Genomic DNA, 17,135 nt, shown 5'->3' with positions numbered 1-17,135 from the left:
AACAAGGTTCCAAACTTCATTCTGTTCCATAGATTTTAACTCGTCTTTCATAGCATTTATCCATTTATCAGAATTGTTACTTTCAATGACTTGTGAAAATGAAACTGAATCATTATCGATTCCCAAGTCAGTTTTTGACTCATGTAGACATACCAAATAATCATCAGAAATAACAGATCTTCTTTGTCTTTGAAATCTTATTGATGCTACTTCTTGTGGTTCATCTACTACAGGTTCATCAATTATGGCTTCATTAGTAGGAGCATAATTTATTGTTTTTGTTGATTACTTTGTTGTGCAACAACTTCAGGAACAACAAATTTAAAAGAAGTACACGATAGAGGAATTCTCACCCTAACTTCTTTAATTTCCACATTACGTGGTTCTTCACTACCACTAACTTCGCCATTCTCAATGAACCTAGGATTTCCAGTTTCAACTATTCTCGTACTATGATTAGGACAATAAAATCTATACCCTTTTGATTTTTGTAGATAACCAATGAAGAAACCACTGATTGCTCTTGAATCCAGTTTCTTTTCTTGTGGATTGTATACTCTAACTTCTGCCGGGCAATCCCAACTATGTAGGTTCCTTAAACTAGGTTTTCTACCAGTCCACAATTCAAAAGGTGTCTTTGGAACTGCTTTACTAGGAACCCTATTTAGCAAGTAAATGGCAGTCCTTAAAGCATACATCCATAACGAAGGAGGTAAATTTGAATTACTTAACATACTTCTAACCATATCTATTAATATATGAAATTCCTTTCTACCATATCATTTTGGTGTGATGTGCCAGGCATTGTGTATTGATCACATATGCCACACTTTTCAAGGAATTTAGCAAATGGACCTGGGTGTTTTCCACTTTCATCAGATCTTCCATAATATTCACCACCTCTATCAGACCTGATTATTTTCACCTTTTAATCTATTTGTCTTTCAACCTCAGTAATAAATACCTCTAAGTCATTAATCTCTTGAGATTTTTCATGCGACAAATAGATATATCCATAACGTGAAAATTCATCAATTAAAGTTATAAAATATTTGTATTTATTGAAAGATATAATATCAAAAGGACCACATAAATCAGTGTGTATAATTTTAAGAAGCTGTGTGTTTCTTATGGCTCCTTTCTTTGTGTGTTTTGTTTGTTTTCCTATAATACAATCTACAAAATATTAAGGTCAGTAAAATCTAAAGCTGGAAAAATTTTCATTCTTAACTAATCTTTCCAGTCTTTCTTTAGTTATGTGACCTAAACGTTTATGCCACAAGTAAGCGGATTGTTCATTCACCAAACTTCATTTGGTTTCAACATTATGATGCAGAGTTAAGAGTGTTTTGGAAAACAAATTATCAAAATTCAGTTTGTATAAGTTATCACAAAGAGTATCAGTACCAATGAGATAATTATGTTTAAACAAACTAAAACATCCATTACCAAAATTAAAGAAATATCCAGTCTTATCTAACTTAGACAAAGAAACTAAATTTCTCAAAAGAGAAGGAACATAATAAGTTTCAGCTAAATCTAAGTGACGCCCAGTATCGAGAATCAGACGATAAGTCCCGACAGCTTCAACTGGACCTTTCACTCTATTCCCCATGTAAACAAATCTTTCATTCTTGTTTATGGTTTGGATTGTAAGAAATCCCTGCATAGTATTAGAAATATGAACAGTACAACTAGAGTCAATCCACCAAGTATTATAAGAAACTTTAGTTAAATTTGATTCAAGATATGTAAAAGCACAAGACTTACCTTTCTTCTCAAACCATGCCTTAGTTTCAGGTAATCTTTCTGAAAGTGTCCAGATTTTCCACAGAAATAACACTTTCCAATCTTGTTTCCTTTCTTACGTACTTAAGATGAGGACTTGTTAACATTAAGTTGTTTCTGTTGTCCCTTACCATGCTTCTTTCCTTTCTTTTTAGCTTCTTAATGATTTACAAAATTAATGGAGTGGGTTCCTTGATTCTTCAGCCTTGTTTACTCTTGAACTAGCATACCATTCAATTCATGCATGTTCCATTTGTCTTTCATAGTGTTGTAGTTCATTTGGAAAGGACCATACTCAGACGGTAATGAGTTGATGATGAACTGCACAAGGAAATTCTGTTCCACTTTCATTCCCAATGACTTAAGTCTTGCTGCTATGTTTGTCATTTCAATGACATGTTCATGCATAGTACGCGAACCATCAAACTTCATGGTGGTCAAAGTACCCATTAGTGTCCCAACAAGAGACTTATCAGCAGTTTGGAAAGACTCTTCCACAAGTTTCAGAAATTCTTTTGCATTTTTAGTTTTGGGAAGAGTAGTCTTAATGTTGCCCGCAATATTCATTCGCATGAACATTAAGCCCAATTTGTTAGACCGATCCCAATGCTTATAATAGGAATTTTCTTCACCACTGCTAGCTTTAGTAATAGCAGTTGGCTTCTCAGAGTAAAGTGCAACATCAAGATCTAAAACCCCAAGATGGGATTTGATCTGTTTGCACCAATCTGAAAAAGTTAAGTCCATTAAAAGTTGTAACAGAGGCAGAGTGCGAATGAAGGGCAAGTGCTGCAAGTAAAACAAGCTCATTTATTAATACTTTGAGTTACGAGTTTATACACATTATCAAATTCAGGAATAATCTAGTTTCTTGAATGTATATTGATGTTCTCCTTTGGGCGAAACATCAAAATACAACTTTAAACATAATGATGCTTAGAAGTATATTTAACACAAATCGATAATGTTTAATGCATCAATTAATAATATTTATTATATTTGGATAGATAAATAAAATTAACGATACATCAAAATTATCTCCTTAATATTTATTGGTCATACGAACAAATAATTAACCTTTGGGTGATCCACAAATGTCTTATAACTAAAATTTTAATTTACCCATAATTGGTACATCATTTATAAGCATCACGATTAATGGGCTATTAATTAAAATTTAATCGTTATTTTGAAATTAATTTCATAAAGATTCGACCACTTTGGTGATTAATGAATCTTACATATATAATTCCAAGTCACATTAAGAACAATAAATTTTATTTTTGAATACTACAATCTAACAACAAAGAGTTGTTTTCGTGACATGATAACAAATGTGATTATTAATAACATTAATATTACTAAATTTCATGTGATTCATTAAGCCAACAACACTAATAACAGTAACAACATGTATGGATTTAACAGATTGTACGACTTAAACAATCAATTATATGTTCCTATCAATTATTCAGTAACGTTGAACTTAATGATTTTCATATAACAGTAATTCAGTAAAAACACTTACCTGAATTCTCCATTGTTTTTCTTGTTGGCAGAAATTAGCGGAAGCACACTTTACTTTATGTTTCTCTCTCTTTACCTTACTTTTAGAATAATTTTGATGGAACTTATTATCTTTTCGATAGAGAGAGGACCCCTTTTATAATATAGGGAATAAACAGTTAAGTTTTTCATGTTCCATCAACGTGATTATGGAATATAATAATTATCCCACTAATAGCAGTAATTATCCTACTAAGAGTCAGTAATCATCCTACTAACAGATTAGTCAGTAGTTTAATCCTACTAGGTAACTTTTCCATACAGATTTAGGATTTGACTTATTCAATTATTATTAAACCAGCAAATAAATTAATTATATGTGAGCCATAGAAATTTACACATAATAGCTATTTATTATAGTACATCAACTTTTGAAAATCTGCTATAACCTCATTTTACTATCACTTGGTGAGCAATATGGAAATCTCAAACATAAAATAAAAAATTAAACAAAAAAAGATCAACTTCACTGCACAGTGCACATTCAGTTAGAATTTTTGAACTTATCTGTTTTACACAGAATGACATTTAAAGTTAATGGTCAAGAACACATGTAATTTACCACCTTTCCGCGAGTGTCATACCTCAAAAATCCATTGTTTTCTTTAACTACCTAAACTATCACTCCCTTTGTATCGAAACACACCTTAATGCAGAGTTGACCTATACGTCTCCGTTATTAATTGGGAACAAACATTGGTCAACTAAGCATCGAGGTGTGTTTTAATACAAATGGAGTGATACTTTAGGTAGTTAAAGGGAACAATGGATTGTTGTGGTATGGGAGTCGCAAAAAAGTGATAGTTTTAGATGTGTTTTTGATAGTTAACTTGAAGGGGTTGTTTGATCACGGACAAAGTTATCCGGGGATTATAGTCCTGGAACTGTAATCCTGTAATAATACCAAGTTGGTTGACATATCCAGGATTAAACTTATACTTTGTTTTGATTGAAGGTATAAACAGTGTTCAGAGATACGATCGCATCATCGCATTATGCGCTGATGCAATGTGATGTGGGCTTCCAAAGAGTCGCATCTTTGATGCGGTGCAATCTGAGAATTGCGGGTGCATCAAACCCTATTGTGTGATGTGATGTGATCGCATTATGGATTTTTTTTTATTTTTGGGCAATTTTTAAATTAAAAAAGGGTTGGAAGTGAATTTTTTTATGGGCAATTTTTAAATTAAAAAAAAAAGGGTCAGAAGTTTAAGAAAAGATCAATTAAAAATCTTAGGATTTTTTTTGGCCTGCTTCTCTCTTCTCCACTTCTCCACTGAAGCTGCGCTGCAACAACTCTTTCTCTACTAAACTGCGACCAAGTACCAATACGTGAGTTTTTTCTTCTTCTTTCTTCATCCTTTTTCTCCTTCTTCTCCTTCTTTCTTTTTCTTCTTTACTCTATTTTTTTCATACACTGATACCTTTTTTTTTTTTTTTTGAATTTTCAACCGGTGCTCTATTTTTTTTTCTCCACTAAAATTGTATTTTTTCGACAGAGCTGCTGCTGCTGCTACTTCTTATACTTTATTTTTTTTACAGTGATAGTCTTTCATCCGATGCCCTGTTTTTGTTCTTCACTACTGCTCTATTTTTTTCAACCAATGCTCTGCTTTATATTTTTTCTTTTAATTGTGATTTTTATATGATTTATTTTTTATGTTTTCTTTACAACAATTTAAAAATGTCTGATCCGGCTTTGAAATATAGTAAAAGGGCAAGTGAGACCAATAAGAATAAAGTCGCATGTATTTTTTGTGAAACTAATTTGTTGGTGTTTCATTAGCACTTTTGATTAAATATACTATCTTTATTGTTGATTATATAGTAATTGTGGTGTTTTCAGTTATAACTTACTATTTGAATGCTCTATAGGTATTTTTTTATTAAATTGCGCTTCACTTCAATGATGCGGTCGCATCACATCACGCATCGCATAATTGCAGAGCCTTGTTGCTTTTTTTTTTTTGCATCACGCTTCCCTAAACACTGAGAATAAATTTAACCATGCTTAATTCATAATGGAATACCTAACTCATCCTGCGTACCAAACGACCACTAACATTTATAAACAAATTGGATAAATCTCATAATTATGAGAAACAAAGTGAAATGACATTTCCTTATGAACGTTAACTTGCTTCTCATTGCTCTCATATTCTTGCCTGATCTTGTTCTTCTTCACTTCCACTAGTTGCAACTTCTCAATATTGAATTCCTAACAACAAAAAATCACAGCCAAGTAACTCACTATATTATAAGGTAAATTAACTTCCAAGTTCCAATTATGTGTCACATTCGAATTTCTCGAGTCTTAGAAAACTACATAACAAGTAACGTAAAACACGTTATAAAAAATTACTATAAAAAAATACACTTGTTTGAATCCCAAAATTTGATAATTATCAAATAAATTGGGATGGAAGGAATCCAATTTTACTTCTTCAGAGGAAATGGATATCTCATTAGCCTTCTCCTCTGCTTCTTGGCGGATGAATAAGACCATTTGTTGGATCTACTTTGACACATCTACGTTGTTCATTTTGAAATTAGGAAGGATCGAATGGCTAAAATGAAATAATATACACAAAGGCTCTTTTGGGATCTTTGAGCTTTCTGATAGAGCAAAGTCAAAAGCAGTTACAGAAATTGTATTTGTAGCGGTCTGATAACACTCCTCTTCAATTATGGTATGGTTACAAAGGAATCAATATTTTTTTTTGATTGTTTTCCAAAAGACATGGTATGGTATGATATCTTTTCATGGTTTGGTAACCATAGAGAACCATCGATTTGGTGGTATTCCAAGATTTTTTTTCAATTATGTCCTTTATATAATATTATTTAATCATATATTACCTTTTAACCTATGTTACTTATTTTTGCGCTTTTCTGCTCAATCTCTCATTTGCATTATTACATTGTTCTTATCTGGGTTCTTCTACTTCTTTCACCATCTCTTCTTCTATGCTCGTCCTCTCAGGTATGTTTTTCTAAACTTAACTTCTTATTATTTTCTTCTTTGTATTCTTTCAACAGATCATTGGCTGAATTCTTGATGCCTCAATATATTATTGTAATACCCCGTACCTTTTCCTAGCTTGAAATCATCTCAAAAAATATCAGGATCTTTCTTTGAAAGATGAATCCACTTTTGTACACATGGTATTTTTAAGATTTTCACTATTTGTCATGTGGGAAATTCAATAAGCTTTCCATCGATATAAAATTTGCCTAAACCCGATAACCAGGTAAGAAGTTATGACTATTTTAAGTTCCTCTCGTAAAACAACGCCATATTGGTCAGTAGCACACCACGCCATAAGCTAAAATGGCAATTGTCCTTTTCCAGTGTCTCAGCACGATTTTCTCTACATCGCGCCAAAGTTCCAGGTCGCAAAAGAAGGGGAAACGCTATGGCTCTGCGTCGCTCCATCCCTCAGTTTCCTAATTGTCAAATTTCAGTGACACGACGCGATAGCGCCGCGTCGTGCCAGGGGTCCAATTCGGAAAATTTTTATTAAAATTACAAGACCCGTCCAGGGTTAAAAGGGTCAATTTCCCACCCCTATTTAAGCCCTTTAACATGTGATTCAGCCACTTTTCACCCAAAATACACTCTCTTCTCTCAAAAACCTCTTAAGAATAACCTAGGGCTTTTCATAGAAAATTCAGCGTCAATCTTCATATATTTATGAACCAAGGTATGCATAGTGTTCATTCATGAACTCCTTTCGTCCATGAAGCCCAAGAATCCCTTTTCTAAATTTAAGTTTTATGGATTTTCTTATGAATTTCATGATTGGGTTGTTCTGGTTCATGTGGATAATGAGAAATTGAATTCTACTCCATGTAAGGTGATAAATTCTATGTGGGTTAAATTATTATAGATATAGATTCATGCAAACCTATGACTAAACCCTTGAATGATGAAACTAAAATTGAACCATGATGTTTAATTATTGTACAATGATGTTTACATGTACCATGCCTACAATATGTTTGATTAAATGCCTAGATGAAGGAAAAGTGCCTAACTAGCATGATACCATGAAATCCCCCCGTATGTACAAGTTATGCCTATCACATGTTTTGATGAAATGCTTCTATAAATGTATTATGGATTATGATGTTAGTTATATGTTCAAGTAAGTTATGCTTGTTCAGTTTCCTTCCATCAAGTCCTGGGGGTACTCGTACTCGAAAAATTAGCTGTGTTCCTAGAGCCATGTCATGTTTTCACAATACTCTCAGTTAAGCTATGAATCCTTAGACTTCAGACAGTCTTATGACTTAGAAAATCTCCATGATCTCATGAACTCAGTTAGTTGTTAGATATTAGTAGCATTCCATCAGTCAACGAAATTCAGTAACTCAGCCCATGTTCAGTTCAGTAAATCATGTTCAGAGTCTATTCAGATGGGAGTAGGAATTAGCACCGAGTAAACCCAAGGACGGGAACACACACTATCAAATGAAGGTGTGATTTTTAAAAGTCAGCCTTGCATTCCAGAACTCTGTAGCTAGCATAGGTTTAGACATCAACACTTTCTGATAAGGGTTGATGAGGTGGATAAGCACTGTCAGATAAGGGTCCCACCATTCTCTATCGGGGACACTATCAGATGAGGTTCACCCATATCTTGTCCTTACCAGTGGTGTGGTATTGACACCCTTCCAATTAGGGTTACAGATTGGACCCCAACTCAGCCATAATGGCATATTAGGGGCATGTCGATTAGATAACTACTGCCCACAGTTTTATGTTACAGAATCAGGACTGTCAGACACAGTCAATCAGTCTCAGTAATAGAACTTAGATAGTTCTTTAGATTTCAGGACTGTCAAATACAGTCAACTCAGATATAGTACGGGACTCAACTAGTTTCATTAGATTTAGGACTGTCAGATACGGTCGCTCATGTTATCAATTATATCAGTTATCAGTATGTCATGTTATCAGTATTCAAATTTAGTAATCATGTTATCACAGTATTTGTGTCAGTTATTATGTCTCATGCATGTATTCTCACACTCATGATAGTCAGTCTGCTATTGTAATTGTTCATGCATAAGAACCCCATGCATTCAGCCTACCTCACATACATACTAGTGCATTCAGAGTACTGACACATTTGTGCTATGGTGTCTTATACCATAGGTTCAGAGACACGAGCTCCAGAGCATCAGTAGATTCCAGTCTCAACTGTCAGAGTTAGCAGTGAGTCCTCATCTTTCGAGGACATGATCATTATTTTATTATCTTAGTAATTAGTTTATTAGTTAGAGTTAGTTAGAGACATGTCCCATCAACTCCTTATTTAGATAGTCATGTTTTAGAGGATTTCTAGACTATAGTATGTTCAAATAGCTTATTTCAGTTGTTTTGGGATATTTCATACCCCTTTCAGATATTATATTTTTATCAGATACTATGTCTCAATTTTGAATCTTATGGCCTTTCAGTTCATGTTTTCTCATTATAAAGTATTTTATGTAGTATACAGGTACAGATATTAGTCATAGGTTAGCTTGTGGTCCTTCAGGGTCATGAGCACTGTGTAACATTTCGGGTATCAGATTTGGGGCGTTACAATTATGTTTCATATTTTGCATTCCCCTTTTGGGTTCTTCTATAACTGAGTTATATTAGTGTTCTATTTTTTGATAAAATTTGCCATATTTTACCTATCTATCAAATATGTTGTTGAGTTCGGATTGGTGTTTGGACCCGTGCCTTATTATCAGCACCGATCCCGACCGCTGGTTCATTACTATACAACACCACATAGTTTAATCAATTACCTATAGCTAGAAATCTGTTGAGAGTTCTACGTATGAATTTTACGTTTCGTAGTTATGAATGTAAATGGCTATCTCACCTAGTACTAGACAGCTCCATAGCTTGTACAAGCAACAAAGAATCATCCATGAGATTTGAAAATCTTTTGGATGAGGAAAGCTCTTTCGTTTCGTACTTGTTACTACCATCTAATTTCTAGGAGGCTTCCCACCTCTCTGCAAGTCTATCACCTTCAAGCATTCAAAATTTCAAACACTTTTGGTCTGTGACCTTAAAGATATTGTGTGCAGAGCAGAGCAACTTGGACTATTTCTTCTAGCTCGATTCGATCATAATTGATCCTCAAATCTTTATCAACAATGACATCAAGTTTCTTCTTTTGGTGAATTTTTCTAACCTGATATAAATGCACACCAAATATTATACCACGGGAATGGCATTCTAATAAAGAAAAAAGATTTATGAAATGTTAACACTTGAGCACCAAAGTAACACTCTTTCATTTTAAATAGCTTGCTTGATTTGGCACGGAGTTTAAGACCAAATGTCTAATGTATGGTCTTAAATATGTCATAACTTTTCTATGACTATAGTAATAGGCCATTACGGGTATCGTCGAAAGTTTAAGGTTCAATAGTTTCCAAATATTGAAAGGTTAATTTATTTAAGGCTTGACAAATTTATATTTACCAATTCTAATTGAATGGGCGACAAAGGTCATGGCAGACGGAAGGAAAGGGTTCACTAGAGCCATGTCTAAAAGGTCTCAGATTATTAAGAGTGTGTTTATTTTTTCATAGCATATAGAAAAGAATTTTAAATACGTTATTAGCTATGTTTATATATCACTCGAAATTTGAGCCCTGCTGACATATATGCAAGTATGAAGTGCTCTGAAATTTTGTTACACTTTAAAAGGTAATCTTGAAGTTTATTGCACCAGTATGATGCTTAAGAATTTAGCCACATTATTCCCCACGAATAATGAAGCCAACCTGATATGAAAAGCTGAATTATATCAACAGGCATCATGAATAACATGGCTTTAGAATTATGTCAATATGCATCATGAATAACGTAACTTTAGAAGTCATCAAAAAATATTTCTGATGAATATGTAGCTTATAGGCCCTAACACACAGCTAAAATACATATAACCCTTTTCAAGTTCCGCTGAGTAGAAAATGCTAGGTGTTTTATTCTGTCTGTGTAAAGTCTTGGTGGACAAATTTAGTAGGTAGTTGGCTTAGTGGGAGGTAGTAGCTCGCAGGCGTCTGGTATAATACTCAGATATCACCATTATAAATAAATTTCAGTTTGTTTTGTAGAACTAGGAAGTTTAATTATAAAGCATAAGCCCGTTGCGAAATGTTGGATCAACTTTTTAACCTTTATTCTGACGTTCAGTTATGAAGCATGAAGTGCAACAACAACTTGTTCTGGTGTTTCGAAAACTGTCTTGATCATTCTAATCCCATTCTCAGTGCAAAGTGCTTTGAACTTTTGACTATCATACTTTCCTCCATTATTGGACTGCGTACATTTTATCTTTAGGCTTGTCTGATTTTCAACTTCAGCTTTCCATCTTTTAGAGATAACAAAAAAATCTATTATATTTTCCAGAAAAAATCCCGCTTGTGGGATTACACTGGGTATTATATTGTTGTATTATAACTCGTATCGTAAATGGTACACCCGCACCTGTGTTGATATGATGAATGTCTTTCAAAAATAATGGTTTCTGGAGAAAGTTTTGTTTTATGTGTTTTGCGGAGAAATGACTTTTGGGTTTTTCACAACTTCAAATGCTTTCAAAAAAGTTTTTAATCTCGATAATAGAGTTGCCACTTAATTTATTTAGGAAAATTAAGAAAACCTTTACTTAAATGATTCAAAACAGAAAAAAATCATTTAAATTTGGAATTTCGGGTAAGTGGTCCATATTAATACTCTTGGAAGGTTGTTAAGGCACCAAGAGTATCCACTAACTTGCGGTTATCCGGACCATTTGAAAAAAAAACCTCTTTTGACTAACTTTAAAAAGGGAAATTGATTGTAAAAAGAAATTGATTAAGAAAAAATTTGCGCGAAATAAATGGGCTACTTAGTGGAGAATTTAACTAGTTCTAAGAAAGTTAAAATTAAATAACACGTAAAGAAGAAAGGAGAGAATTAGAACTTAGGTTCGTAAGCCCAAATCCATCAATCTTGTCCTAATCTAATTGGGCTTTTGGTCCACCTACACCTGTCCTAAACTATTCATTTGAGCTAAGCCTGTCAAACGGGCCGGGCACCGATAAACCCGACCCAATTAAATGACCCGACCCGGTTTGACCCGGCTCGATGAGCCGCCGGGCTACAGGGCTGTCGGTCCCGGGCTGGGCTATTTTTTGGGGCACGGCTGACCCGGCCTGTAATGAACCCGGACCAGGCCCACTGGTTGCCCAGCCCAACCCATTTTTTTTAAAAAAATTTAATCAAAATCTGACCGTTGGGCCCAATGGCTTTATAACTGTTTGGAGGTTACAATGGCCATATGGCCCAAAATATTTTAAAAAAAGTTCTTTTTAATTTAAATTTTTACAAAAAAATACTCTACATTTTCAAATCATTTTCCATACAATTCTCATTCTTTCTCAAATATACTAATTATCTCCTAAAGTGTTCAATTTTATTTTTAAATTTTGCGATTACAAATACAAGTGAAAGTTTTTTAAATTCGCAACTTTCGAATACTTTCAAAATTTAGTACTTTCGTTTCATCTCTTACTTTTAATTTTCAATTAGTGTGTTAATTGTTGAATATTTATTTTTTGTGTATTTTGAATATTTTTTTGTTTGATTAATACTATGGATAAATTAAGAAACATCGATAAAAGTGTCAAAAAAAATTATTCCGGAAGTGGTAGTGGTAGTAAAAGATGAATTGGTGGCAGTTCCGGTAGAGGTATTTCAAGTAGTAGATATACCCATGTGCCTCAGGTACCGCTTAGTCAACCTTTTGAGAAAGAAGTAGGTGTAGGTGCTCACGATATGGATTATGCAGAAGCTCAAGAAAATTACAGTATAGAAGAAAAAAAATGAAGTAGATGTGGTTAGTTTAGATGAAGATGATAAAAATATTGGTAAAACACCCGCAGTAGAAAATGCTAGTGTTAGATCTGAATCGGTTAATCTTTCTCCCCGTCCTCCCATTGTTCCTAAAACTTATAGAAAAACTAGTATTGCATGAAAATTTTTTACACCTATAGAAGGACAAACTAAGGTGCAGTGCAATATTTGTCAACAAATGTATGGGCATAAAAGAGGAGGCAATCAAGGGGGTACGAGTTCGTTAATGAGACATATAAGAGATATTCACGCTAGAGAATTATGTATTGCAAAAGGTAGTGAGGTTGTTGGTGGTCCAGCACAAAGTAGAATGAACCAAAAAACCGATCAGTTAATTCAGAATTATAATAAATTGAGGGATCGGGAAGAAATAGCAAAAATAGTAGTTGTGGGTTATTTGTTTCACTTTTCCTTCTTCAAATGCTTTTATTCATTATATTCAAGCAATTTATAATCCTATGTTTAATGGTATTCCTAGAAGTACTTGTCGGGCCAATATTTTTAGACTTCATTCACAATATGTTTATTATTTATCTACATTGTTAAAAAATATTCAATGTAGAATGACTCTAACTTCTGATCTTGATTGTGCTGTTAATAAAAATAATTTTTTAACCATTACTTGTCACTAGATAGATAGTAATTTTGTTATGAAAAAACGTATTCTAGCTTTTATGTATGATGAAGATCGTAGACATACTGGAGAATTTATTTCTGAATCTATTAATGAAGTTGCAGAATTTTATGGTATTGAAATAAAAATTTTATGTATTGCTTTTGATAATTCTTCTAACAACAAGACTGCTATTGAAAAGTTAAAAGCTGAACTCTCTCCGCCGTTACCTGAAATATTTCATGTTACGTGTGCTTGTCATATATATAATTTAATTGTAAAAGATGGTCTTGAATTTTTTGACCTTTATATTGAAAAGATCCGACTTGTTATTGGCTTTATTCAAGGAAATAATCGAAAAAGAAAAGAGAGAATTTAAAGTTAAATGTGAACAAAATAGACTTAGACCGATATTTATGCCTGAAGAATGTGATACTAGATGGAATGCTACGTATGATTATTTAAAAACTTGTCTTGCTTATGAAGTTTCTATTACAATGACTTTTAACCAATTTTGTGGTTTATTTTCTGAATCGGCTGAATGTATGCTACATAATTCTGATTGGGCTATAATTGGTGATCTTGTTAAGTTTTTGAAAAATTTTATAAAGCTACGATTGAATTTTTTGGTGCTTATTATCCCACTGTTTGTAACATTTTAGCATATATAGCCGATATTTCTTCTTTGTTCAAAGAATATAAGAATAAAGAAGGTTACAAAGAAGCTGTTAGTGCTATGTTTGCTAAATTTAAAAAATATTTTTATCCGATTCCCCCTATTTACTTGGTTGGTGCTATACTAAATTCATGTATAAAATATAATACTATGTGCCACTTTAGTTCTATTATTTATTCTAACTTAGAGATAAATGTTGAACCTGAATCTAAAGATGAAGAATAACCAGATTTGTTTACGGCTATGAGTGATGGGAATATTTACATAGAAAAATTATATAACCATTATGCCGATTTACTTGATGTAGCTGTACCGACAAATATCACTCCAACTGTCGCTCCTCATGCTCCCGAAGAGCCATCATCTTCTAAAAGGCCGGCACATAGTGGTTTTCCTGATAACTTTTATGATTTAAATATTCGGAACAACATTGAGGCGGAAACTTACACAACAACTTCTCGGGAAGAGCTTAAGTATTATCTTCGAACGTCGATAGAGGATAGTAGATGACGGATCAACGTGTTGGATTGGTAGAAAAATAATAAAGGACAATATCCTGTGCTTTCAAGATTAGCTAGAGATATATTGAATGTTCCAATGTCAACTGTTGCATCTAAGAGCGCTTTTAGTCAGGGACGACAATAGCTTGGAGACAACCGACACTCATTGGAGAGCAATGCTATGAATATTCTAGTTTGCCTTAGAGATTGGATTAGAGCGGAACGGAGAAATCAAGGAATGGAGGTGGAGCCGAAAAACGAATAGAATCTTGAAGAAACTATGACTTCAAGGGAGAACTCAGCACAATCAAGTCCAATGCATGGTTTTGCCCCCATTGATTTTGACTATCCTATGTCAATTCCCGTTAATATTAACATGAATGTGTTAGAAAAAATGATTCAAAATTTGTAGATTTTTTATTCATGTAAATTATAAATTTTGAATCATTTCACAATCAATAAAATACAACATTCATTCACTCCTTACTTTTTAAATTTTTTTCATTTAAATTGAATTTTTAGTTTGAATTAAATACTTAGTTTAATATATTACTATCAAACTTTACACTAAGTAATAGACAATTAAACATAACAAACATATATACACATAATGAAAAATTAAATTTCTTTTAAGTTCAAAACCTCAAGTATTATTATATTAAGTAGCACATTTTCTCTAGACTCTAAATTATATATATTTAACATATGCATATAGTGTATATAGGTTGTATGTATATTATTTCAACTTTCAAGTGATATTTTAAGTAGTATATATTCTACATATATGTCTATATATTTTTTATATATTAAAATAGTATATATTTAATGTGTATATGTTTTTAAAGTAGTATAATATGTAGTGTATATATGTTATATGAGTATATATTTTCTATAGACTCTAAAATAGTATATATATTTAACGTATACATGTGTATATGTTTTCTAAAGTAGTATATATATCGTGTATATATGTTGTATGTATATTATTTAAAGTAGTACATATATTATATCGTATGTATATATGTGTATATATTTTCTATACACTCTAAAGTAGTATATATTTAATGTATACATGTGTATATGTATTCTAAAGTAGTATATGTATAGTGTATATATGTTGTATATATATTATTTAAAGTAGTACATATATTATATCCTATGTATATATGTATATATATTTTCTATACACTCTAAAGTAGTATATATTTAATGTATACATATGTATATGTATTCTAAAGTAGTATATATATATAGTGCATATATGTTGTATGTATATTATTTAAAGTAGTACATATATTATATCGTACGTATATATGTGTATATATTTTCTATAGACTCTAAAGTAGTATATATTTAACGTATACATGTGTATATGTTTTCTAAAGTAGTATATATATAGTGTGTATATGTTGTGTGTATATTATTTAAAGTAGTACATATATTGTATTGTACTTATATATGTGTATATATTTTCTATACACTCTAAACTAGTATATATTTAATGTATACATGTGTATATGTATTCAAAAAGTAGTATATATATAGTGTATATATGTTGTATATATATATTATTTAAAGTAGTACATATATTATATCGTACATATGTAAGTGTACATATTTTGTATACACTCTAAAGTAGATATATATCTATAATATATTAAAAATGTGAAGACCATTAAAAAAGTGATTTGAACTTTTTACTCTTCATTAAATGACTCTTCTTTAGATAAAATTGTCTTTTCGCTATTTTCTTCAATTTATTATTTAATTATTTTTATTATATTAACTAAACCTCCTAAATTATATGGGACTCCTAAATATCAACTAATATTTCCTTTCTACCGTTCAACTAGAAAAATACTCCTAAAATAGAATTCTATTAAAAAAAATATTTCTATAAATATTAGTTATAACATGTTACACTCGTGATGATATTATACTTTTTAAAATTATTTTTATTTTCTCTATATTTAGTAATTAAAAATTAGGAAATATGAAATAGGAAAAGTACTACAAACAAATCCCCATCCTTTTATGTTTAGGGTATTAATATCTACGCTTATAAATTAATTAGAAGTTTACCATATTATACCTGTTAAAAATATTTTTGTTTCCTTTATATTTAATAACCAAAATTAGTAAATACAAAACAGGAAAAGTACTACAAACGGCTTAGGGCTATAATATTTACTCTTATAAATCAATTAGAAGTTTATCATATATATATATATTATTTAATTATTTTTATTATATTAACTAAACCTCCTAAAAAATATGTGACTTCTAAACATTAATTAATATTTTTTTCTACTATGCAACTAGAAAAATACACCTAAAATAGGACTCTATTGAAAAAATACTTTGATAAATATACGTAATAAGATATATACCTCTTGAATTTGTAAGTCGGTCTTCTTTCTTTTTTTCTTTATGAAATTATTCTATGAATTGTTACGTAAGGTAAAGATAAATTCGTCCATAGACAAATGGGATTTGGGTTCAATTTGCATATTTATTACTTTTTTTTCAAGTTAATTAATATAATTCTCAATATCTGTATGGTCTATATCACATTTATGTATGTTCCTTTCTTCTTGCTTTGTCACGGAAGTTGAGGTTGATGCTTTCTTATATGCATCTTGAAGTTGTTGTAAGTATGTCATGTTAATATAATTCAATGTGTGTATATATGTATCTTCTTTGTTTTCATTCAAGTCATCTTTAGGGTCAAAGTTTTCGCTTAGACGAGAATTATTTTCATCAAAATCGAAACTTTGTGATCACTACTGTATTATTTTATTTTAGTTGATAGGTCATAGATGAATGCCGGTTAACTTTGAAGAATTAATTGTGTAAAGGTTAAGTTTAATAAATAAATTCTCTATCTTTACATACTCAAAAGATATTGAATTTAATTATTGTATTCATATTTATTATTTAAACAAATATCCTATTTAGTGTAATGTTTGAACTCATTAAAGTGATCTACACGCGCGAGGCGCGTACACCTAAACTAGTTTAAAGTATACACGTGTATATGTTTTCTAAAGTAGTATATATATAGTGTGTATATGTTGT

At 31.6% G+C, this 17,135-nt stretch overlaps 1 protein-coding gene across 1 annotated transcript; it reads right to left on the bottom strand.

Annotated features, from left to right (window-relative positions):
* Nucleotides 1-1,628: 1,628 nt before the first annotated feature.
* Nucleotides 1,629-3,329, bottom strand: LOC124889631. The gene is made up of 4 exons (XM_047401600.1): nucleotides 3,317-3,329; nucleotides 2,019-2,516; nucleotides 1,771-1,809; nucleotides 1,629-1,663 (listed from the first exon to the last, which is right to left on the bottom strand). Exons 1-4 carry the CDS (start codon nucleotides 3,327-3,329, stop codon nucleotides 1,629-1,631), a joined length of 585 nt encoding a protein of 194 aa, XP_047257556.1.
* Nucleotides 3,330-17,135: the final 13,806 nt, after the last annotated feature.

The sequence above is a fragment of the Capsicum annuum genome, chromosome 12 (genome assembly GCF_002878395.1).
Source record: "Capsicum annuum cultivar UCD-10X-F1 chromosome 12, UCD10Xv1.1, whole genome shotgun sequence".
Taxonomy (NCBI): Eukaryota; Viridiplantae; Streptophyta; class Magnoliopsida; order Solanales; family Solanaceae; genus Capsicum; species Capsicum annuum.
Note: the sequence above shows the minus strand (reverse complement) of the source record. Positions and strands in the feature narration are given on the sequence as shown.

Coding starts and splice junctions, on each gene's coding strand:
- LOC124889631 (XM_047401600.1), bottom strand. Junction 1,810..2,018: donor GAACATGCATGAATTGAATG/GTATGCTAGTTC, acceptor GGACACTTTCAG/AAAGATTACCTGAAACTAAG. Junction 1,664..1,770: donor GGCATGGTTTGAGAAGAAAG/GTAAGTCTTGTG, acceptor AATACTATGCAG/GGATTTCTTACAATCCAAAC.